General features: G+C 49.1%; 3 protein-coding genes across 47 annotated transcripts in view; 2 read left to right on the top strand and 1 right to left on the bottom strand.

Annotated features, from left to right (window-relative positions):
* Positions 1 to 7,126, top strand: part of LIN54 (lin-54 DREAM MuvB core complex component) — a 46,053-nt gene extending 38,927 nt beyond the window's left edge. For all 19 annotated transcript variants that reach the window (XM_068941391.1, XM_068941401.1, XM_068941406.1 and 16 more), the window contains 4 exons: positions 2,001 to 2,103; positions 2,404 to 2,541; positions 3,406 to 3,608; positions 4,320 to 7,126. In XM_068941391.1, the coding sequence (XP_068797492.1) occupies positions 2,001 to 2,103; positions 2,404 to 2,541; positions 3,406 to 3,608; positions 4,320 to 4,521 (646 nt within the window). In that variant the 3' untranslated portion in view covers positions 4,522 to 7,126. The remainder of the gene's footprint in view (positions 1 to 2,000; positions 2,104 to 2,403; positions 2,542 to 3,405; positions 3,609 to 4,319) is intronic.
* On the bottom strand, positions 5,286 to 15,650 carry THAP9 (THAP domain containing 9). Of its 2 annotated transcripts, XM_068941390.1 has the most exons (5): positions 15,244 to 15,444; positions 14,947 to 15,142; positions 14,313 to 14,610; positions 13,353 to 13,503; positions 5,286 to 12,513 (listed from the first exon to the last, which is right to left on the bottom strand). In XM_068941390.1, the coding sequence occupies exons 1-5, from the start codon at positions 15,321 to 15,323 to the stop codon at positions 10,551 to 10,553; spliced, it is 2,688 nt and encodes an 895-aa protein (XP_068797491.1). In that variant the 5' UTR covers positions 15,324 to 15,444; the 3' UTR covers positions 5,286 to 10,550. The 2 variants fall into 2 exon arrangements, with proteins under 2 accessions (XP_068797491.1, XP_068797490.1); XM_068941389.1 differs by having other exon boundaries at positions 14,947 to 15,650.
* Positions 15,651 to 15,920: 270 nt separating this feature from the next.
* SEC31A (SEC31 homolog A, COPII coat complex component) overlaps positions 15,921 to 22,631 on the top strand; it is a 47,387-nt gene continuing 40,676 nt past the window's right edge. For 24 of the 26 annotated variants that reach the window (XM_068941388.1, XM_068941383.1, XM_068941382.1 and 21 more), the window contains exons 1-4: positions 16,625 to 16,731; positions 17,780 to 17,862; positions 18,441 to 18,564; positions 21,247 to 21,445. In XM_068941388.1, the coding sequence (XP_068797489.1) occupies positions 17,784 to 17,862; positions 18,441 to 18,564; positions 21,247 to 21,445 (402 nt within the window). In that variant the 5' untranslated portion in view covers positions 16,625 to 16,731; positions 17,780 to 17,783. Of the gene's footprint in view, positions 16,024 to 16,624; positions 16,732 to 17,779; positions 17,863 to 18,440; positions 18,565 to 21,246; positions 21,446 to 22,631 lie in introns of those variants that run through there. The other 2 variants (XM_068941375.1, XM_068941361.1) reach the window with 2 other exon arrangements.

The raw sequence follows: 22,631 nt of genomic DNA, 5'->3' as shown, positions 1-22,631 counted from the left end.
TGTTAAGTGCTTCAAAAAGATTGTGCTACGTGCTTTTTGAAGCATATGACTGGGTAAATGTTTCGTCACCAATAGGCCTGAGTCTTGCTCATCCTGATGAGATATTTTGCTGTTTTTCTCAGTGCCTTTGTAGCAATTTGGCCTTATGATTTGGGGAGATGCTAAGTTTTCTAACTTGAGGCCAAGTTAGGGTATTGACTTTGCAATAATATCAGGAGCAGATACTAAAGTTCTGACTCCCTGAATCCTAGGCAATGAAGTAGAAATCAGTGGTGCACTATGCAGGGGGAAGGTGATTCAGGAGTATCTGAATCCAAGTTAAGAAACGTGTTTCAACTTTTCAGCCTGGGTTTCTTTTTGTGTCATGCACATCGCATCTGTGCGAGGAGGTGTGCCCTGTACTTCCTAGCCTCAAAATTGCCTGTTGCACGGAAGACATGGTAAATGGGAAGATGTTTAAGCTCTTGGTTCCGATGTTTTGCAGCATATGTGACGACTTTGCTGCTGAATGGTCTGGAAACTGTTTGGGAGAATAATGGCATTGCTGCTAATGGTTTGCACCCTTCAGAATGCTATTGGAAATGAAGTTTACTTGTGATTTACTGTAATTGTATCTTTAAGAGGCTAGGCATCTGTGCAGATTAAACGGTAAATTCACTCTGGCAAAGGTGTTTTCTCAGTTTGGACGGGGAGTTAATTTTCTGCAAGTGCATATTTAAGGTAGACATGTAGCCTATTTTACAAATAAGAAAACTTGATCAGAGAAGAGATTTACTCAGTGGTGCTGTGGACAGATGTCAGCAGTGTTTTATTTTGAAACACAGAACCATTCCAGTACTGAACTTTAAACAGAACAGAAAAGAGAACTATTACAGGTTTTCATGTAGTTTGTTCCTCGGACAATGCAGGATGCTAAAAATCACCAAAATGCAATTTGAGCGGAGGGAGGATTACGGCCGACTCTGGAGCAGCCTTATTGTAGTTCTCTGTGGTGTTGTGAATGTCCTGGGTGACCCTAGGCAAGTCACAGGAAGCCAGTTTGGCAAGGAACTGAGGCTCCTAAAGATGAACATACACTCCCAGCAGGATTTCAAAAGCAGCTAAAGATGATGCTCAGCGACGGCCATTTGCTTCAGCTGCAGATAGTCCTGGGCCCTTTGAAACCCACCAGAGTTTCTCTAGGCCCAAAGTCATGTTTGAGCTGGGGATGACTTGGTGCTGCCCGATGTTAATTTCGAGGCGGGTGAGCAGAGACATGTAAGAGACAAGGCAATGCGATTGGCTTTTCCTGTCAATGTTTTGCTGGTTTTGAAGTCACATAATTGTCCCTTTCAGAAGTCTCTGATAAATACAGTTTTGTCCTCATTCTTATCTTTTTTCTAGTTGCCTCTGCTTCCAAGTCTATGAGCTGTACCACTTTTTACCCTTTTTGCAGTCTTCCATCTCTGCTTTTGCTAAATCGAACTTCAGTTCACAGTTGCAAACAACTTTTGGGGGGCAAAACTAACAAAAAAGGCTTACTGCTAACACTGCTACACCATTCATCTGCCATGTCAATTTTGTGGTTGGTTGGCACTCCAGCCCCTTGCCTTGTATTTTGGCTGTATGAAAGCTCCTGAAGGCTGGCCTGAACTGGCTGTGGCGTAGCTGTGGCAGGATGGCGCTTGGCATGGGGCAGCCACCCGAGGATTGCACTAGGGTGAAGTCTCACCCCTTCGCTATGTGCTGCTGGGATGAGAGCTAACTTGGTTGACGTCAGCTCCAACAGACACCCTCGAGCTACAGCTATGCCTTTAGATTGCAACTGAGGTGTGTGCTGGAGGATTTAGGGCTTGAAATGGAGCTTACGCCATTCCTGAGGGAGGATTTTGGCATAGGGTGGCCAAGGCCTTTATTGGTACCTATAGGTATCACCAAACTATAAACTTCTGTTACTGCGATCAGCATTAATGCTTATATAATGGTTCATGTTTACAGATAATCTGCATCTTTTCTTTCAGGTATTGCGATTGTTTTGCGAATGGTGAATTCTGCAATAACTGCAACTGTACAAATTGTTATAACAATCTGGACCATGAAAATGATAGGCAAAAAGCAATAAAGGTGAGGAGTCTGTTTTCTCTCCTCCTAAAGTCATTGAGCAGAAAAGCATGTTCCCGTTCGTACAGATTTTGGCATATTCCCGAGTAGGATTGAGATGGGTCAGCTGACCTTTTGGTTTGTCTCGGTGTATAGCTGGGATGAAAGCGGTAGCTTGCGCCTTGTAGAGCTACAGGGTGGGGTAGGGTGGGTACATAACACCCCAGTCTCCTTCCACTTGTATAGGGCTTTCCGCTCTCGCATCGTGCCTCTAAATTCGGCTCCTTGCGTACAGTGACTGATGTTTTGAGTCTGCATTGACAGGCCTGCCTTGACAGAAACCCTGAAGCCTTCAAACCCAAAATAGGAAAAGGAAAGGAAGGAGAATCGGATCGGCGACACAGCAAAGGGTGTAACTGTAAACGCTCGGGATGTCTCAAAAACTACTGTGAATGTTATGAGGTACAAAGCATTATCTTGTCTTAAAGATGCTGGCTTTTCCCTTTGGTACTGTGACTTCTCAGCTCTGCTTTGTCTCCTAAGTCCTGTTCCTCTACTGAGATTGGTTGATATTTTGACTGTTTTGCCAGCATCGAACAGTTATTTGAATAGTTCCCAGATCGCGTCTTACTGTTGCGTGCATACTTAGTAAAGGTGTTTGTATTTAGTGTGCAGCAGGGAAGTCGCTTCTCATTTTGCACTGGGCGATCTAAGGCCTCTTTTCAGTATTGCAGCAATAATTACATTTATCTTTTCTTCCAACAGGTTGCACATATAAAGCAGTGTACATTGCAAAAATGATTGCATATATATGACAGCTATGTCCCTAGCAACTTCATAGTGAGGCTTGGGTTTGTCCTTTGCTGAAGAGCATGTTTCATAAAGTTTCATAAAGACATCTACAGCACCATCTCTCTAGGAGCTCAGGCAGTTAGAATCACACACGCTGTGTGAGAAGACGGAACATATGTCTTCAGAAGCCAAAGGCAAAAATTATGTTGTGTGAGCTAAATGACCAGTTTGCGGAGGCAGAGATGGGGGCAGACTGACTTCTCTCATAGTCTGACTACTTAGAGTGAATTTCACTGAGAACGGTAGGTTTGAATGCCAGGAAGGGATGACTGTGAAACCATTGATTTGCCTTTGACTCAAGCACACGTCCTGGGAAGACATCTTGCCTTGATATAAGAACTTAGAGTAAACCTCAGCGGTTTCCTCCGGTGGATAATTGGTAACAGACTAAAACAGGAACACCTCTTCCCTGCAGTTGTCATAAAGTGGGTCAGAATTGCAACCGGTATCTCATGACCTGTTTGTTTCTTTCAGGCAAAAATCATGTGTTCTTCCATATGTAAATGCATCGGCTGTAAAAATTTTGAAGAGAGTCCGGAGCGAAAGACGTTGATGCATTTAGCAGATGCCGCAGAAGTTAGGGTCCAGCAGCAGACGGCTGCAAAGACCAAGTTATCTTCCCAGATCTCAGATCTGCTGACGAGGCCAACACCAGCGCTCAGCAGCGGTGGGGGAAAGTAAGTTTGCCGAGTCTACCTTGTCACTTGTTTCTAATGTGATTTTTATGATATGTATGACAACTGTGTCCCTGTCAACTTTGAACGCTATCAATATAAGCGTTGTTGCAGCACCGAGAGCGCTCGGGGGACTGGAGCCTTTTGTTCACGCGGCTGTGTTTTCTATGGATGCACCAAGCTTGGCTGTGTTGAAGTGTGTAACTAAGTATTGTCTTCTGGTTGCTCCTGTGCTGCTGGACAGTTTGAAGTACAAGCGTCCCATTTACCTTGAGGATGTAATCCTCAAACTGCCCTTCCTTGCAGTGAAAAACTGGAGAGTTGTTCTATATGTCTGTGCTTTTTGAAGCGTGTCCTGAAATGTACCTAGGTGGAGGCAGGCACAAAGCACAATCGCCCACCAGTTTGTTTCACTGTAACTGGCTTGTTGGCTGTCTCGTGATTAGAGGGCGTCTCAGGGCTCTGGGAAGCAGTGGGACAGATAAGCCCTCACATCAGTCTTCCTACCAGCAACTTGCTCAGTCCTGGAGTTAGGGCTCCTGGCAGGAAGGGCAGTGAGGGAGGAGCACAGAGGTTGTGAACCTTTTTCTTGCTTTGCGCTGTTTAGTGACGTTCAGGGGAACATCTGTAAGACTTGAAGCCTCAGTGCTTCAGAGGGGTTTTTGGTGCAGTGTGGATTCTTGTGCTGAGTGACTGAATTTTTATTTATTTCAGGCTGCCCTTTACCTTTGTAACCAAGGAGGTAGCTGATGCAACCTGTGAATGCCTTCTTGCGCAGGCAGAGCAAGCAGAGAAGATGGGCAAGTCGAAAGCTGCAGCAGAGCGCATGATCCTGGAGGAATTTGGACGCTGTTTGATGAGAGTTATTAACTCTGCAGGGAAGTCCAAAAGTGACCCTTGTGCCATGAACTGCTGACTCGTGCACATGAGCTACAACAAAGCGGACTGAACAGAACATTTAAGGCACAGGGACACTTTGGTTTGGGGCGGAGGATTTAATAATATTTGTTAATTTGGTGCTTGTTTTAAATTGACTTGCATAAGATTGAAATGAGAAATTCTTTTATAACCAGATGTAGAGTCTTTTAAATCTTAGCTAAATCCTCTTCTACTTATGACGATGCCTAAAGCTGAATTTTTCTTCCTAATGTTGTACAGCTTTTAACTAGGGTTTCTTAAAAGTTGGACGTTTTCTCCCCGTTCCCCCAAAATAATTGCCTGAAGGGCATATATAAATTATTATAATATATATTATTTACCGTGTATGGAGCTGCATCACGTTGTGCATACAGGAAGACACAGATGCTGACAACAAACAGATGACACTTTTGGCCGCAGGCCCGTAATACAAAGCTATCAGTGTATCCAAATTCATTCTGAAAGCAAGTGTGCAGAAATGAATATCTAAATGGAAGGCAGTATCTGTATTGAGGACCTGATACAGCACGTTCCTTTAGCGCATACAGCAGCATGAAATATGCAGGCAGTAACACAGAGGGGTTACTGACACACTTATCAGTGGGCAGGTGGTTAAGAATCTCACTGAGGCAGGGCCCGAGGAGTTCCGAGGTAAATAAAGCTAATGTTTTGTTGTTTGTTTGTTTGCTTTGAATGATAAAGTCTTTGGTGAGAGCTCGAGTGTTTTCTATGCTGGAATTTGAAGGCTAAGACGGTGGCCTGTTTTCAAAGGTGAGAAGGAGCAGCCATGCCATAACGCTAGGCTGTCTGCCCAACAACGTACGGTGTTAGCTTAAGTGACAAGCAGGTGGATGCTGTTGCTTAGGTAAAGCTTGGTGCTCAGAGGTCTTTAGCAGCCAAATTTGTCAGTGGGGGTAGGAGGACGAGCAGTCCGTTGCATTGTCTAGGATCAAGCTGTTACCCTGGAGATGTATTTGAGCCTTAGAGGCTGGGGTAACGGGATACATGGCACCACAGTTGTCTTGATGAGGACTCGAGACAATCTGCATCTAAATTGACCTGTGAACGCGTGTGGAGATCATGTTCAAGCTGGTTTGTGGATCATCTCGAAGCTGCTTCTCTGTATGTGGGCTTGATGGCGATTTATTTGGTTTAAGGTTTTTAAGTGTTGTTTAGAATGACCGTGAGAGCCCTGATCATACAGGACGCTAGCACAGAATCAAGACTGCTACCAAAACAGACATGCTGATCCTTTGAGGGGGGAAAAAAAGGAAAAAAACAAATCAACTATAGCTGTGTATATACTAGGGTGGGGAATTTTTTCAGTGTTTGTTACAGGCAATCTCAGATCTCATTTTTGATAGTGGAAAACATTTACAAACTGAACCTGGTAAGTTATTTACTGAAAAGTAGCGTAATAACCATGTTTAATCACAGGCATTTTTATTGACTGTCTTACTGCTGCCTGGAAAAGATTGCTACATTTTTCCAAAAGGGGTTTTGTATTCCTTGTGTAATTGTAAATACAGAGAGATACAGCAGAGCTCTTCCTCTGGGTTTTTGAACAGGACCAGGCTGGGACTAGGCCAACCAGCAGCAGAGGTAAGTGCCTGTGCGTGTGATGGCAGCAGGACGGGAGGATGCTTCCGCTCTGTGTCTTCGCTCTGTTCTCCTGCGCACTGAGCGAAAGGCCCTTTCTCTTCAGCCCGTGTTTGGTGCCCCTCAAACTGCTTCCCGAGGTGCCAGGGATCAGATTTGGCCTGCTGGTCACCGTCGGAAGAGCCCTGTCCTGTACTAGCATCTTGCTGAGCATAAATAGCTAATACATTTGTGCAAATCTCTGAAAAGGGAATCCATCACTCGTCTAAGTAATGCCATTTTTTTTTCATAATTAGGACTTGGATTTATTCAAAGTCAGTGCAGTAACTTTACATGTAGATAGTGCAGATATTCAGTTTACTCCTAGTGACCTAATATAGTATGTCCAGTAAGATTTGTATAAATGTAAATTAGTGTAAGTGAAAAAGGTAATACCTACTTACGTTATTTTTCAAACAGATTGGAATATGCCTTCTTTTGTTTAGACTTCAATCCATGTTAATTTTGTATATATTCTGTGTCTTACTCTACATTGCACCTTTTGTGATGTGTATTTATATACAGTGTGCAAAAGCACTTGTGAAATTTAGATTACAGTTGTAATTATGTATGATGGCATTGCTTGAGAATATTTTGCTTGTAAAGACTTTTAAGGTGCAATCAAATGCTCTTAGTTCTTCTCTTTCGTTTTGAACAAGCTTTCTCAAGCATTAAGCTTGGATTCTTCTCTCCCCTCTCCCTGGTGTAGTATGTATGAATTGGTTTTTGTACTTCCTTAGCCATTAGCATCAAACTGCTGGACAAGATTTGCAGTCAAGTTCATCCAGTTACATAAAAAATAATTGGGAAAGGGGCAAGGGTTCATTTTCTAGTTCTGTTTACATCTGAAAGTAGAAAAATTAAATTTATATTTACTAGACCTATTCAAATACACTTTTCTATATTGTAAAAATAAAAGTCAGATAAATCACAAAGAAAAATAAACATTTATACTATTCTGTAAATATGATCTTTTTGCAACTCTTTTCCTTCAGCGCTCACAAGCATGCACTAAAGATTTTCACTGAGATATCAAAATAATAAATCCGTTATCAGCAGGCAGAGTTTTGATGCAAGCACTGGCTTGACTTTTTGGTACAGGAATCCTACTGGAGATAAACTCTTGGTTACTTGTGTACTTTAATGTATAGCAATGGCTGTGAGGCACAAAGTCACTGTTTGCATAGCTTGAAAGGGGCAAAAGCTGTCGACCAGGCCAACATCAGGTAGTTGAGCCCACAGGTTAATTTATCCTTTTTTGTTTGTTTGTTTAACTCTTTCATGGGAAATGTAGTTTTTGTATGTGTGCTGGTTAGGCAAAAGTCAGGCTCAGATTGAGAAGGAAGATCTGCAAGGCTGGACCAACGGGCCTTTCTGCAGCCCCCTTGAAGACGGCAGGGTGCCCCACAGCCACTCGCAGGATCCAGGGCAAAATTTTCAGACTGAGCTTTGGTGAGAGCCTTCGAATAGTTAGCAGGAGACTACTGTTTTGTGGGAGGGGGCATCAGTCTTTTAGAGCCTTGGGAAGAGGTTTTGTGACCAACTCCATAATTCTACATTACTTGGTTGCATGAAGGAATGGGAGTCGAAAAGAGAACTTGTCCTCTCTTTTAGTACTTTTCTTTTTTGATTCTCGTTCCTCTGATTTCTCAGGAAAAGTATCAGGATGACCAAAGCAAAGTGAAAAGAGGATGAGGTTTTATACATGCTGGAAGACGATAAACTGAAAATTGATGTGGTGGCGGGGAAGCAACAGAAGGATTCAAAAAGGAATGGCATGCTCCAAGTGACTGGGGGTGGGTTTGCGCGGACCCCAGAAGGGGCATGGTGTTGCTGTGAGTGAGGATGCTCAGTGTTTTACAGGTGAACATCCAGACAAGAAACGGAGTTGCTGGGTAGGGAAAGCAGTGCCTGAAATACACTGTGGAAAAAGGAGTGGCAGGAGAAATCACCTGGTCGTACTGGTGGAGTGAGAAATACTGGAAAAACTCCATTCAAAGCTGCAAATTTCTGTCGTGTGAGTACACCTGAGACTATTTCTGGAGGGCAACAGCAGGTCTGTATGTTTTGGAAATGAATGACAATGGCTGCAGATTTCCTCTAACTACTGTCAAGTTTCGTCTGGGAATTAGATGGCTTTGTTCTTCTAATTAGATAATTGCCCCTCCCCTTTTTTTCCTTAAGAGTCTGCTTTCGCTCAAGCCTAATTCCACCAGGCACTGCAGTCCTTCCTCTGTGTATCTCCAAAACCTCCGACATAAATATTTCAGAGAATTACACAGGGATGGGTAAACTGGGGGGGAGGCAGGGGAAGGGGGTCAGCCCTGGGAATGCCTGTGGCCCAAAGTCTGTCCGCCTAGCAGGCTCCCCCGTTCGCTGATGGGCAGTGACCACACGGGTTGTGCAGATGAGAAATCCCTACAAAGAGAAGCTCTGTGCAGAGCCCCCCGCCATGTTTGCAGTGTCGCCCCCGAAGCTTGCCCTGTGGGACAAGGCTCTATCTGATCCAAATAAGACAAATTTGGTCTGATGTAAACAGGAAGTGGCCACAGGCTTACTTCCAACAGAGAAGAATTAACAGCAAGGGAGGGTCTGCTCCCCACAGCTTATCTCATTTTGCTGCTGGAGGTTTAGGCAATGCAAATGTTACAACTTGAAGTTAGTGTGGTGGCATACAGCCATGCTAATCAGCCACTGAGATTTCTGCAGCATTTTGCCAATTGTCCTAAAAATTGAGAAATATGGAAAAGAAAGAGTGATTTCCTAGAAAACGTATTGTAGCTGAAGTGGTTCCATAGCAGTTATCGATGCAGTGGTATTGCTTGCATAGGTAATTGAAAAAGAAAAAAGATTGAGAGCACTTGGGGTTTTGGCTTGTTCCTCCCAGCAGAGAACAGATGAGGAGGTCTGTGGTGGTGCTGCAGCTGCTGCTACATAAGCAGAGCTCTAGGCATTGAGTGGGCAGCTCCGCTCCCACTGTAGGGAGCATGACTAAGGGAGGGGGAAGAACCCAAACCTACCAGTGGCTGTTCTGCAAGTTCACTGGTAGGCAGAATTGCACCTTAAATATTATTCCTGCCCTGGGAAATAGTGGATCATCATATTTCATTCCATCTACAACATGAAGTTTTAAAGTACTTGGACAGCAAGAGTGATAATTGGCAAATAAATGCTCCCAGTCTGCATGGACGTAACTGTCGTTCTACGTGGCAGAGGGGAAATAACTAAGCAGCAGTTACACTGGACTTTGTTATTCCAGGTGGAGCGCTGTGTACCAAGGCAGCTTCCTCACCACAGAAATGAAATGAATGAAGAAGCCTGTTCTACTACTTCACTTGATGGCATGAAATCTATGATCCAAGTTAATAAGTGGAAATGCTGTCTGAAGAACACTGCCATGTGTCCGGGGCCGCAGGACGTACCAAACTGCAGCAGGAGCTCAGGGAGGAGAGGGTCATATTGCATGGTGAGTAGATGACCTGATAGGGCCATGTGATCAGAGCCGAAAAGCTCGCCCTGCGGCAGCACAATACTACGTGCCCAAGCCCTGTCAATCCTGCCCAGAGGGGCAGAGCAGGGCCTGGACGGAAAGCCACAGGGATCCCTGCTGCGCTGCAAGGCACGCTGGCACGGAAGCCGCCTTAGTCCTGTCCTCTAGTTTGGAATGACAACACTGTCCCAGGTTTTAATCACAACGTTCATTTTTTTTTTTTTTTAAACGTTGAGTTTTAGAGGTGTAGCTGTGTAATGCGATCCCCTTTCCACTGAGTCCAGGCTTCTGTGCAATGGCTTGCTTAGCTTGTTGATGAGGCCTATAGGAGGGGGTGAGAGCCATGTAGAACTCGAGTATCTTTTTTTTTCCCCCACATCTTTATTTTCCTTTTAAAGTAAAAGCTCTGTAAGCTCTTTTGCCTCCAACTTCTTTACTGCAGCATCTCTATGGTGAACTCAAATTAGCAGCACGCTTAATCCGCTTGCTCTGTGCAACTGCAGATGTTTTCTCCTCTTAGCAAGAGCACCCACCGCACTAAACAGCCCAGCCCTACAAGGGGACACGGCCCTGTCCCCTACCATCTCACTATGCATTTCCAGCAACTTCTCCTCCTCCTGACCTGCCACAGACACCAAGTCCAAGACGTGGCTGCTTGATAAGATTCCTAGATCGGAATGCCGGGTGAAATGACCTTCCTCCTTTGGCTGGTCTGAACAGTGACCAGACTGTGAACATGTGCACTGGCCCCACCCGTCACCATTTAACAAAACAAGTTTTGCCAGGCGAATCATGGGAAGACACCGTATTGTTCGCTGACTTGAACGTTGCCTGGATCCGGGCATAACTGAGCCTAAGTAGGAGACAACCATCCTTATCTAACAGCAATGAATGGGCAGTCATGGCCCTACGCTGGCTGGGCTCGACTGACAGTTATGCCAAGGTGATGCAAATGAATGTTTTCCCTTTAGTCTCTTCCATCTGTGCTTTCCACAATGATACTTCAAGTTTAGGTTCTTGGCATGATTTGTTCTGACACGTAAGTAACTTCGCGTTATTTCCTTCAGTAAGACTGTGTAGTGATTGTTGATGCATGACTCCCCATCGAATAAATGATCAGTGAGTGTGGGAAAGAGGGGGCTCTGTCCCAGAAGCTCACAGAAAATTTTCTGTTCCAGGAACAGATAGCATAGCTTGGAGTTCTTGTTGCAATCTCCCACTTTGGCGTACGTGCTTAGGACTTGTTCAGAAACGTTTGTGATGTGGTGCACGCTTGCAGAGGGCAGACTCACTCCACCTAACTTTTTTATGTAGAGCACTGAGCCACGTTTTGGAGCACTCCCATCTGACTCAAAGAGAGAAGCAACACAAGCCTCACATTGCAAATCAGAGGCTAATTGTTCAGCAACAAATCCAGTGGTGCAGGTGATGCTCTGTGCACGTAGCGACAGGTCCGTCAGTGCATTGCTCAGGGCCGAGTCCCGCACAAGAAGGCCTGCGCTGAAGGGGTACTCCGTTGCCAGAGTCGTCCTACGAGCTGGATCGTACTGAGAACGAATGCTGCCAAGGGTCAGCTCTGTCTGGCGGAAGATGGATATATCCAAGGTGCTCATGTCACCAAAGCCACTGCTGTGTTGTAATCCTGGTGCCAAGCTGCAGCTGGCCAGCAGTTTGCAGTAAGCAGCCTGGAACATTGCGCAGGTGGGGTTGCCGCGGCCAACGCAAGCCTGCCTGAGAGCCCGGAGAAACAACTCCAGCTGGTCGAGGCTGAAGGTGTACGTCAGGAGGCAGTGCACAGGCGCGCCTTCTGGAAGCACGTAGTTGGTATGGAGCCACTTGAGGCTTTCAGCATTGAGCAAGATACTCAGAAATCCCAGTTTGCGCTTGCTCTTTATAACGTACCTCCCCACAGAGTCTGTTAAGGTGACAAAGAAACTCTTGGCCTCACTGAAGAGGTGGCTTACTTTGCTGTAATTTCCAGCTAGCAAAGGCCCCTTCAGTCCCCTTCCGTAGGGACTTCTGCCATGGAATACATCGCGCAGACGGCTCATCAAACGCACAAACTTGATGGTACCGCCGCAGTTCTGGAATGCGGCCAGGCCCAGCTTCTGGAGGTGCTCCAGCGCATCAGCAACACCCTCACTGAACAGCTGGGTAGCGAGGTTCACTCTTAAATAGCAATGCTCCTTGCTTTCACGACAGCCTGACCTGGGTCTGCACAGCTCTAATACCCTTTTCTCTTGCAAAGCTGCCAGCTCCACCATGTGCTGCCACTGTGCTGTTTCACTGAGCCACTGTAGCTTCTGGAAGCACTGCAAAGTGTTCCTTATCAGCTGGAGCGCGTGGCAAGTGTCAAAGAAGTACGTGATACAGTGAGCAGAGCTGGGCGGATGCTGAAAAGTGCACTGGATCCTTTCAGGGTCAATACGGATCCCCAGAGCTCGGGCTGTGTCAGCCCCGTGCGCGGTGGCACCTGATGTCACAGACAGCACCGCGATGCCGATGTTGTTCAGCTTATTGATGGTCTGACGAAGCAGCTGAGCAAGCAGGTGGCCGCTCAAGCTGTTCACAAAGAAGTAGCCAAGAGGTGCCCTCCAGGGACTCGCGATGCCTACTGCCATGAGGATTACCGCTTCAGAGGCCAGCGGGGCCTCATCAGCATCCAGGACGCCTGCCCCCAAGTCAACAAAGCCCACCAGATGCTGGGTCTGGGGGTCCCACTCCTGCTGCTTCTGAAGAGCCATGTCTTGTACCATCAACGCGCAGTAACGGTAGGCCTGGTCACCCTCTTCCACCCTTTCCTGAAGGCGGATAAAGATGTCACTGCTGAAGCCCGGAGCGGCATTGTTACTAGACAGCCAACTGGAAAAGAAGAAAGGACACAATTAGGAGTAGAGATTCAGAGAAAAATGAAGTTTTATAATCTCTTCCCTTTTGCAACGCATGGTCCCAAAGTTTCCACTCTGCATAGTCCTGCTGGTTTTGACTTCCCCGCACACTGATGCTTGCCCCTGTCTGTATCGGTCACGTGCCTTCTCTCTCTTGCTCACGCGTGCACGCCCTCCCGTATTTTCTGACTGGTAAGCGGAGTGCTGCAGGTGAAATGAACTGCTCCTTTAACACCGCCTGCTGCTTCTCCTATGAAAAGGACCTTACTAGTTTTTGCTCTTTCTTCCAGTATATGGCCCATTCCCCCAGGGCTAGCTCCCTCTCAGAAGAGTATTCTACTCCACATCACAGGTCCAGGAGTATCATTTGTAGAGTACTCCTTACAGAACGTGGCAAGAAGTGGTGAAACACCTCCTCCTTTTATTATTCCTTCTTCATTCCAGTGAACGCCAAAAAAAAAAAAAAAAGATTAGATACTGTGGTATCTGAGGCCCCAATATCTAGCTTTTCCTCACTCAGGTATTCATTTGGGAGTATTTAGGAAGCTCTGTACTTCCTCAAAGTTGTTAGCGTAATAGCTGTGTTAACTCTGACGGCATAAAGTGTGTGCCTGGAGTCATACCTCTCTCTGAGATACCTGCTATTAATATTTCTTAACGCTTGTTTCCCACTCTGCTTGGTGTTTGGTGTTAGCAAAATGAAGCACGGAGAAACTACTATAGGTGAATGTATTTTCATGATAGATCTCTCTTCCATCAATTTCTAAATAAGTACCTAGAAACCCAGTCAGCATGAAAAAAATATAAACTTGCTTTGTCAGGCTGGAAGGATGAGGCAGGGGAAAAATCTTCCGTAGATAATCATAGGCCTTGTTATGGTAGAGATGGAGAACACAAGCAAATTGTTTCATTTCCAGGGAGTATTCTGTCATCTGCCTCCAGTTCTGTGACTCACAGGGTAAATCTGTTTAAAGAAGTACAAGGTCAGCCTTAGTGAAGCAAGTAAACAGTCGCTACCTTCACAGAAGGAGGGTTAACACAGAAATATTGCAGCATAGGGTATACAAGGCCACGCTACTGCCTCGGGAACAACTGAGTTACGAAGGAAGTTTGACGTGACGCTAGGAAGGCGCAAGTGCTGTTACAGTGCCTCTCATTTTCCTCAGGATAGGTGGTGGCCAGGCACTCTGTCCCCTACCGCAGCTCTGCTGCTTACGCCGCTTGACTCTGTCTGTAACGAGTCTTTCCTTTTTCCTCTCCAATGTCATTTCAAAGCTTTGAGTAGATACTGCATCCTACTTGTGGCTACTGCTTAAAATTTCCATCAAAAGAGAGAAACCGCTAAGTTATGGACTACTGTACAATTTAACTGGCTTCTTCATGTCGCATGACAGACGCAAACTGAGCTCACTTTCTCTGACAGCAGGAAGGACAAGACTGTCCTAATTAAACATCCCCCATCTTTGATTTGTCTGTCAGCTAGATGTTGGTATGAGGTGATTGAACAGTCTTGTTACAGAGCTCACCTGAGCGCTGCACTCACTTCGCAGAGAGGTGTGAGGGTACTTTATCCTTCACTGGATTGGATGTTGTGTTCCGGAACTAAAAATTTCCGCAGTTTTTACTTTGTAATTAAAGCTTATAGTATTGACCCTAGCACTCTAAGAGCCGGGGCTTACCCATGCTATACCGAGCTAAATAAAAACATAAAACTGGAATGAGGCAGTATTTACCCTGAAGCGCTCTTGCCTAGTCAAACGCCCCAAGCAGTACCTGAAAAGTGGGCCTGCAGCAAATTCACGGTTTCCTCAGACAACTGTTTTTTCTCTGCCAGCTCCCTGATGATGCTGGAAATTTTTCTTGGACGGTACGTGGGACACGTCCTTGCTGCAAGAAGCTGCTGCTTCTCAGGCAATGGTTGTACCTCCTTCCTTTCTGCCTGCTGTCCAGCTGCTGCTACAGCATCCTTTAAGCTGTAGTTGTGATCCTCGGCGATGACCTCGTCATCAGAATGGTTGAGGAGAGGCTGCTTCAGTGCCCTTGGGGATGGCCTGTTCCTGGGTCGCGGGTCCTTTAGTGGAGAAGGGACTGAGGGTTAGTGAAGTGATCAAAACGCTGCCAGGGCTTCAGTTCCGTGGAAGCCCAGAGGTGGGGGCTGAATCGGGAAGGGCAGGCGCTTCCCCATGCAGTCCGGTTTGGCAGTTTCACTCACGGGCAAATCAGCAGTGCTTTAGGGGCCGCTTGGCCTTAGCGCTCGGACCGAAAGCACCGCAGAGCGGCAGGCCTTGTCGCTCACTGCCGGGAAGACACACGCACACACCCCTACACACGGGTGAACAGCCCCCTGCCCCCCCCCCCCGGCGTCCGCCTCCCCCCAGAAGGGGAAGAAGGAGAGGGGGGCCGTTACCGGGCGGGGGAAACGCGAGGGCACGGCGCCCCGCCGCAGCTTCCGCCGCAGCCCGTAGCGCTCGAAGTCGGCCTCGGCGAAGTGCCGCGAGCAGAGGATGGCCCCGGGCCCGGGGCTCCAGGCTTGGCGGCTCCGCGGGTCCACGCGGTTCACGGCGCGGATCCACTCGCGGCGCTGCGCGGCGTCCACCGGGAACCTGCGGCACACGGAGAGAGAGGCAGGCGGGGGGGGGGGCGGTGTTGGGTCCCGGCCGCCGGGCCCGCCTCCAGCCCCTCTCCGGCTCGCGCCGGCACTCACTGGTGGAAGGAAATGCCGCGCTCCCGGCTGCGCCCGTTGTCGCGGGCGGTGCAGCCCAGCGCCGAGCAGCTCCGCGTCATGGCGGCTCCCCCGCAGCCCCTCTAACGGCCGCCGCGTAACGGTCGTCCGGCACGCGCAGCGCCGACCAACCGACACCCCTGCCCGGAAACGCGCCTCCTCATTGGCTGCCAGCGCTCCCTCTCCCGCCCCCCCAGCCTGCCCTTTTCCATTGGTTGGCGAGTCGCTTCCCCCGCCCCTTCCCGCTGGGCGCTGCTTTTTCATTGGGCGTAGCGGCTGAAAGGGAAGGCAGGGAGGTATTTCCGTCGCCAGGCTGTGGCCCCGCCCCAGCTGACATGCGCGCAGGGGAAGTGGCGAAGAGTGGCGGAAAGGGGAGGAAGACCACGCCAATCAGCGGCGGGGGCGGAGGAGGAAGCTGCCAATGGGGAGCGGCGCGCCTCGGAGCCAATGGGAGCGCAGCTCTCCGTCCCTATATATATAGCGGGCCGAACACCCACCCTCTTCTTTTTCCCGCCGCTGAAAGAGCAGCGGGTGCGGCGGGATGTGCGGGGCAGCGCGGCCGCCGCCGTGCGCACGGCCTCGCAGCAGCGAGCGGGCCGCGCGCGCCATGGGGCCGTGGGGGGGCCCGCCCTGGGCTCGGCCCCCGCCCGGCGCCTGCTGGGGTTTTTCTGAGGCGGCCGCACGCTGAGGGGCCGCGGGAGCTGGCGGCGGCGGGACGCGGCTGAGGCGCGGGCGAGGCCCCAAGCGCGGCCGCCGAGCGAGGTGGGTTGGGGGCAGCGTGTGCCAGCGCTCCCAGCGACAGGCTGAGCCGCCTCTTCCTCGGGCCGCGAGGAGTTGCGCCAGCGGCGGCGGGCTGCTGCAGAAGAGACGTGGTAGCTGCTGCTCTCGCTCTCCGCGTTTTCGCACGGCGCTGCGGAAGGCGAGGGAGTCCTGGCCTATCCGTGGTCGCTCACGGGGCTGCCCCAATAGAGCCTTTCCGCCTGGTGTCGTTTTAAGTAGCCGGAGCCATGTGAAAGCGCTTCGCCGAAGGCAGGGGTGCTGACGAGCTCCCTTTCCCTGGCGAGGCGGCGCCCCGTTCTCCAAAATACTCTTCTCCTTTCTCCACCTCCTTTCCCCCCCCCCCCAAAAAAAAAAAAAACCTCCTTCCCACGTCGCCCCCACGGGGGCGGCTGAAAGCGCGGCGGGGTCGCGCAGCCCGTCCGATGATGAAGTCTCTGGCTGCTGTTCACATCCTGACGCGCTGTGACGAGTTGCGCTTGAGCTTGCTGAGGACGGGCTGGCAGGAGAGGGGGAGAAAGGGGGCGGGGCGGGGCGGGTAGCGCCGCCGCGCCGGCGGCGGTTGGTGACCGTTAGTGACGGTTGGGCGGCCGCCCCGCCCTGGCGAGGCCGGAAGGCGGCGAGGCGGGGGCGGGGCCGGAAGGCGGCGGCGAGGCGGCGCCGCGGCTGCCACGTTGGAGCGGGCCGCGGCGGGTGAGCGGCGGCGGCGGCGTTGGGGCCGGGGGAGCGGGGAGGGCGGCGGCGGCGGCGGCGGCGGGGCTGCTTCGCGTGATAGTGTCCCTTCCTTTCCCCCCCCCCCCCAAAATATTCCTCCAGGGCCTCCGCCGCGGGCGCGGCGACGGCCTGAGCAAGGCAGGAAATGCCGGCCTGGCTCGCAAAGAAGCCGCTGACCCCTGCGGCAGGCGAGGGTTGCACAATGGGTTTGGAGCGAGCCGTCACCTAGTTGCCCCCTCCCCTTGCTTGCTTGCTCCCCCCTGCCTGCCCGCTCGCCGAGAGGGCGAGGTGCGGAGGGCCCCGCGGGAGCACCGGGCAGCCTTGGGGAAAGGCTTTGCTCTGTCGTGGTGCTGGCGCGCAGCTGCCAGCAGGGCATGGGTGCCGCTTTTTCGATGCCTGTAAGAGAAGGAAGGCGGTTCACGCGGATCTTGCGCCCCGTTTTAAGAGTGGGGAGTGAACGGTTGAAGAGCTGCGTGGGGGAAAAACAATGGGCGCAGGGCTCAAGGATGTGCCCTGAAGGATGCCAGACGCAAAGACAGTCCTGACAGGCTCTGGCCATCCCTGGGCTGTGCTGCAGGTAATCCCACAGAGATGGCAGCCAGCCCGGGAGCGTGCTCTGGTCCTGTCTGGCTGCTCCTCTCAGGTGCCATGGGATGTCCTTGGAAATACGTATCGAGAACAATTCACATGCCATTTCACTGACCGTGGCCCTGAAATAGAGTTAAATTATATGGTGAAGACCATCTTTAAAATCCAGTCCTGCTGGTTGCTGAGAGCGCTTTGCGGTGGCTTTGACAGGCAGGGTTTCATTTCTGATGATAGTTTTTCTGAGGCTTGGTGTTTGCAGTTGGAATGGGACTAGTACTTAAAGGCAGGAGCTGCTGTAAGATCCCTAGTGAAAGCGTGGGACCACTTTCCTTGAAGTGGTTATCTGTGGCTGCTTCTGTTGAGTTCTCATGCAACCTCTAGCTCCCCGTTAACACGTTCTTCCCATGTTGTCTTTAAGAGTCACGTTTTTCTTTTCTAGCAAAATGAAGCTGAAGGAGATAGATCGTACTGCCATGCAGGCATGGAGTCCTGCCCTGCAGCACCCCATTTATCTGGCCACCGGTAAGTTGTTGGGGTGTGGGCCAGCAGACCTTAGCCTACCTGTGGTGGCTGCCATGAGGTGGTTATAAATGAAAGTTATAGTAGTTAGTTCACGCCCTGCAGGTTGAAGCTGCAGTGGAGAATACCATGTAGTACCTCAGAGGCAGTTTTCCAGCCTGTGATACCCATTTATTCCTGGGTTTGATCTTTGTGGTGTGACAACATACTTGCGGCTCTGTAGCCAACAGCACCGGCTCCCTTCTTCCAGGTTAAGGCTACAGCATCCTGCCGTTCGCTGTCCCTTAGTGCTCATCTGGCACGTCCCTTGTTTCTCTGTTGTTAACTGAATTTCTCATACGTAATCAGGGAGAGACAAGCGTTCTCCTGAAGCTTCCCCTTTTGCGCAGGTCAAGAAACGCGCAAAGAGAATTGTGGGGAGGAGAATTATGTAGCGGTACTTCTAAAACAAAACAGAAATCAGACCCCATCTCGGGGTCCCTTTTGTGAGGATGATGCTCTTACGCCCTGCATGGTGCCGCTTTTGCGGTCGCTCCTCTCTGTAGCGTGTCTTTCTCATCCCTGAGCGTATTTCTTCATAGGTACATCTGCTCAGCAGCTGGATGCGACGTTCAGTACCAATGCTTCTCTAGAAATATTTGAGCTGGACTTAGCGGACCCTTCCCTGGATATGAAGTCCTGTGCCACCTTCTCCTCCTCTCACAGGTACGCAGTGGGGGTTGTGAGCGAAAAGTAATGGCTGTGGGACTCTTGTATGGGCTGTGTGCTGAAAAGCCAGCGTGTGAGGTTCGACTGCAGTTTTTCAGGAGAGGAGCAGAGCTTCAGTGCTGAGGGATGGTGTGTGAGTGCCATTGCTGTTCAGAGGGGACAGCGTGGTGTGACAGTGAAGGCAGAGAGCTGGGTCTGCAAGGAGTTGTGACCAGCTTGTATTTTGCTGCGAACCTCACGGTCTGTTGGTTGTATTGGCTCTCTGGAGGCTGCTCCAGTGGCCACTGTTCATTGCCGGTGAGCTGTAACAACCTAGCAGATGGAAGCACGGGATGCTTCGCTGTGGGTAGAGAAGGACCTGAAAATTTCTTGTTGAGCTTAGATCCCGTCCATGACTCTTTCCTGCTAGCTGCGATGTCAGTGTAGGCACTCGTCCCCCATTGACCCCTAACTTTGTGAGCGGAGGCGCAGAGAATTAAAGCGGTTGGTCAGGAAGTCAAAATGAGGCTTGCGCTCTTGGAGAAGCAATTGCAATTTTCATCCCCTCTGGTGACACGAGTGGAAAGGAATTCAGTTTTATTGTTATCCATTTTAAAATGGGAAGTTCAGGGCCTAAGACTGTTGTTCACTTTTTTACCATATGCGGTTCCTAGAAGTTGCGTGGCCTAGAAATAGATTCTAGCGACTGAAATGAGGGTTTTGCTGCGTTTGCACACGATGAGATTGTGACTCTGTTACGGGATGCTCTCCTAACGTGGGTTAAAACAGTTGCAGTAGTTTTTGCAGGAAGCTTGCTTTGTTTTGTGTCAGTTTTGAGACGGTGAATTAGTTGCATGGATGTCTTTGGGGCTGTCAGGGCTATTGTAGTGGAAGCCAGTTGGCAATCTAAGTCCTACAGTCGTGGTAATCTTGATACGTGAGGCTCGCAAGAAACAGCCGCAGCCTACACCGAACGCCCCAAGTTGCAGGCAGAGCTGATATTAGCATTCCCTAATGGCCCACCAAGAGCAGAATGAGCTATTTGATCCTTCAACGTTTCCTGGCTTTATCTTGTTTGAGTCACGGCTGAGATTTGTCAGGGCTTGCCAAGTGGCATATGCTTACTGGATGTCAAAGACGTTGCCCCGGGTTAGGATGCAGAACTCCTTCGAAAACTCTGCCCTTGGAGAGCCTCTCAGGTAGTTGATGATGCCCCACAAAATGCACGAGTTAATTTTTTTAATGAAGTAAGCAACAAATGCCTCAACTAGCAAGGTATACATCAGCCTTTATTTTGGCTGGAGGCAAGTCAAAATGGCCAGGTGTTCAATCTCAAAAAATCAGTTCTGGAACAAGTTTTATTTATGTTGTCCTACAGGAAGTATTGCACTGCTTTCATAGAGCTGTACTTTATCTTTGAAAGGGCAAAGGGCAAAGGGAAAGTAAATATACACTTACCTTATTCCTCACCCCTTTCTGCTTCCTTTTCATTTTCTTATCTTAACACCTGTTTAATTGTGCTGGTGCTGTAGTATTAGTGTCTGGCCAGCCTGTTGGTCAGTTCATTTCCTATAACCTTGCATAGTTCAGCAGGTGCAGAACTGACAGTTCTTGTAACCAGAGAGAGGGTCTGTCTGGTATCAGACTGATTTCAGTTCGTAGCGTTGTTCTTTGGCTGCGTCATCGCTGTAATTTGAATGCTGTACCAGGACAGTAGGTGCTGAGACTGAGCGGCCAAATGCCTGGCAGTCACAGTTTCTTTTACAGCGTGCGCTCTTTGTCTAGGTTTTTATCATATCGTGCTGAAATTTGTGCATTAAAGAAATTATTTATAGGTTGTCCTTAAATAATTGAGATTAGCAATAGCGTAGTGCACGCTGAAGTCATTTTTCCATACTTTCTAAACGATGGTTTGCGTTACAGTTGCCTGACAACTGATAGGTGTCAGTGTCTTACGTAGAAGAGATATACTTCCTTCATGGCTGAATATGCAGGAATGCTGTTGTGTTCATTAAACAAGCTTGTTTAGTGAAGGAAAATTGGATGTTTATATACGGACAAAAGCGTGGAATTAGCTGGAAGCACGTTTGATTCCTCTCATTTAGTCTGTAAAAGACACTGTGGTCCAGTTGACGTGTTTGTGCTGAGAATGAGCCGCTGGCAAAGCGTCCAGTGCAACAGATGAAATTCTTTATGTTCAGGAGCACAGGTGAGGAAAAAAGATTTGGAATTTTTTCTAGTTCCACCTTTTATCCGTTGTGCGAACGGCTACCCGCAAATATCAAAGGTCTACCTCCAGGTTGTGTTTGGATGGGCTTAGAGCCCTTATTTGGGTTTACTCCTGTTGGTGTACAAAAAGAAGTCTAAAGTCACGTACAGTGGGCAGATTTACTTGATTTTGCAGCTAGGAGGGGAGAAATACAGAGCGGGTTGATTCCCATGGTCCTCCGTCTTGACCAGGAGTAGCGTTTATGTGTGTCATCTTTCTGGGGCAGTGGGGTAAGCAAGAAAGGGTTAGGGCCGCATTAGTTAGGGGAAACTTGGGTAGAGCTTTTGTCTGAAGTGTCTGCAACGCCTGTTAGATGACGTGGCGGTCTGGAGGCTCCAGCCGGGCTGTGGTGGAGTGAAGTGGGGTACGTCGGCGTATGCAGAAAGCTGATGGTGGATGGTTGTAGACTACGGGGTCTTTGTGTCTCGCAGATACCACAAGCTGATCTGGGGGCCACACAGCATGACTACGGGTGAGAGTGTCTCAGGAGTCCTGATCGCAGGAGGTGAAAATGGAAACATCATTCTGTACGACCCAGCCAAAATCATAGCTGGAGAGACTGAAGTAATAATTGCACAGAAAGACAAGCATACGGGACCAGTGCGAGCGCTTGATGTCAACATTTTCCAGGTTGGTTTTCTGTTGTTGAGAGAGCTGCAGAACACTGGCCTGGCTTAGCAGTGTGTTACCCTAAATTGTTCTGTCCCTCACCTTTGAAAGCCACGAACAAAATTTGGTGTTTGAGTATTTGTATATATTTAGTACGGGAAACTGCTCTGTTGCTAGAATTTCAGTACGGAGAATGAATTTCAGGTGTCTGATCCCTTCTCATGGTCAGTTTAAATTGCCACTTCAGTGGGTCTACTCAGCTTAGGTGTAAAGCGCAGGTGACTTTCTGTGACGTTTTCAGCTAGTCTCCCTCTTTGGTTCCCATGGGCTGTACCAGCATCGCTCTGGTCACAGGGAGTATATATTTATGTACTCTGTTGCTTTGAGTGACCTTAGATGTTAGAGATCTCTTAGGGGAATGGGGAGGATCTGTCTTCATGACTTAACAATTTTGACATCAGGAAAGGGGAGACAGCAGGAAGTGCTTGGTTGTGGCCTTTATAGGCAGAAGAGCTCTCAAAAGCAACAAGCTTTCCTCCATTACTAAAGAGCATTTACTTCCTTCTAGATACAGTGGGTAGGTTTTTCCTCATCCCCATCCGCTATGTGAGAGCTTAGTTGATTTCATTTTCTAAATAGCGCTTCTGTCTGTGGCCACTTGATTTTAGCAAGGCCACCCTTTGTTCATTGTGTCCTCTCTGGTTTGCTTCCTTTCTGTTTCTGTTGGTTATGAAGTCGAGGCTTGCGTTGGCATCAGTAGCAGATGTGATCAAAGGTCACTCCGTGCCCTCGGCTGGCATCACCCCTGTCTGGCCTCTCCTGTCCTGGCCCCAGGATTGCTCCTGGTCGTTGCCCTTATTGAGGCGGTGGTGCAGTTTGCAGTGGAGAGACCACGCTACCCCAGGCCCCGCTCATGGTTGCCTGCCCAGAGCAAACTGCTGCGTCAGTGGCAGGAGCTTCTCTGTCTGCCCCTTCCCAAAAATGCCAAAAAGTGCTTTGCTCACCTGCCTGCAGCTGCACTCCTGCAGCTGCCATGTGGGTGTTCACTGTGGCTTAGAAAGACAGCGCGGAAAGCGGCGGCTTGGTTCTTGGCACCCATGCTTGGCTTGGTGTGTGGACTTTTTGCTAAGTCGGTGTTTGCAATCCTAAGAAAACTTAATTTTCCCCTGAGCTGATCTAATAAATTGACACGGTCCTACGGCTCTCA

Source organism: Struthio camelus, chromosome 4 (genome assembly GCF_040807025.1).
Source record: "Struthio camelus isolate bStrCam1 chromosome 4, bStrCam1.hap1, whole genome shotgun sequence".
NCBI classification, from domain to species: domain Eukaryota; kingdom Metazoa; phylum Chordata; class Aves; order Struthioniformes; family Struthionidae; genus Struthio; species Struthio camelus.
The sequence above is the reverse complement of the archived record's forward strand: the minus strand, read 5'-3'. Positions and strand labels throughout refer to the sequence as shown.

Excerpts from the sequence above, each read along its gene's own strand:
- THAP9 (XM_068941389.1), bottom strand. The coding sequence starts at position 15,525 with ATGAAAAAGCAGCGCCCAGCGGGAAGGGGCGGGGGAAGCGACTCGCCA. Across the intron at positions 13,504-14,312 it reads GCTGCAGGCCCACTTTTCAG|ATTTACCCTGTGAGTCACAG; the intron begins GTACTGCTTGGG and ends TTCTTTAAACAG. Across the intron at positions 12,514-13,352 it reads CATCCTTCCAGCCTGACAAA|TTGGCTGTCTAGTAACAATG; the intron begins GCAAGTTTATAT and ends CTTCTTTTCCAG.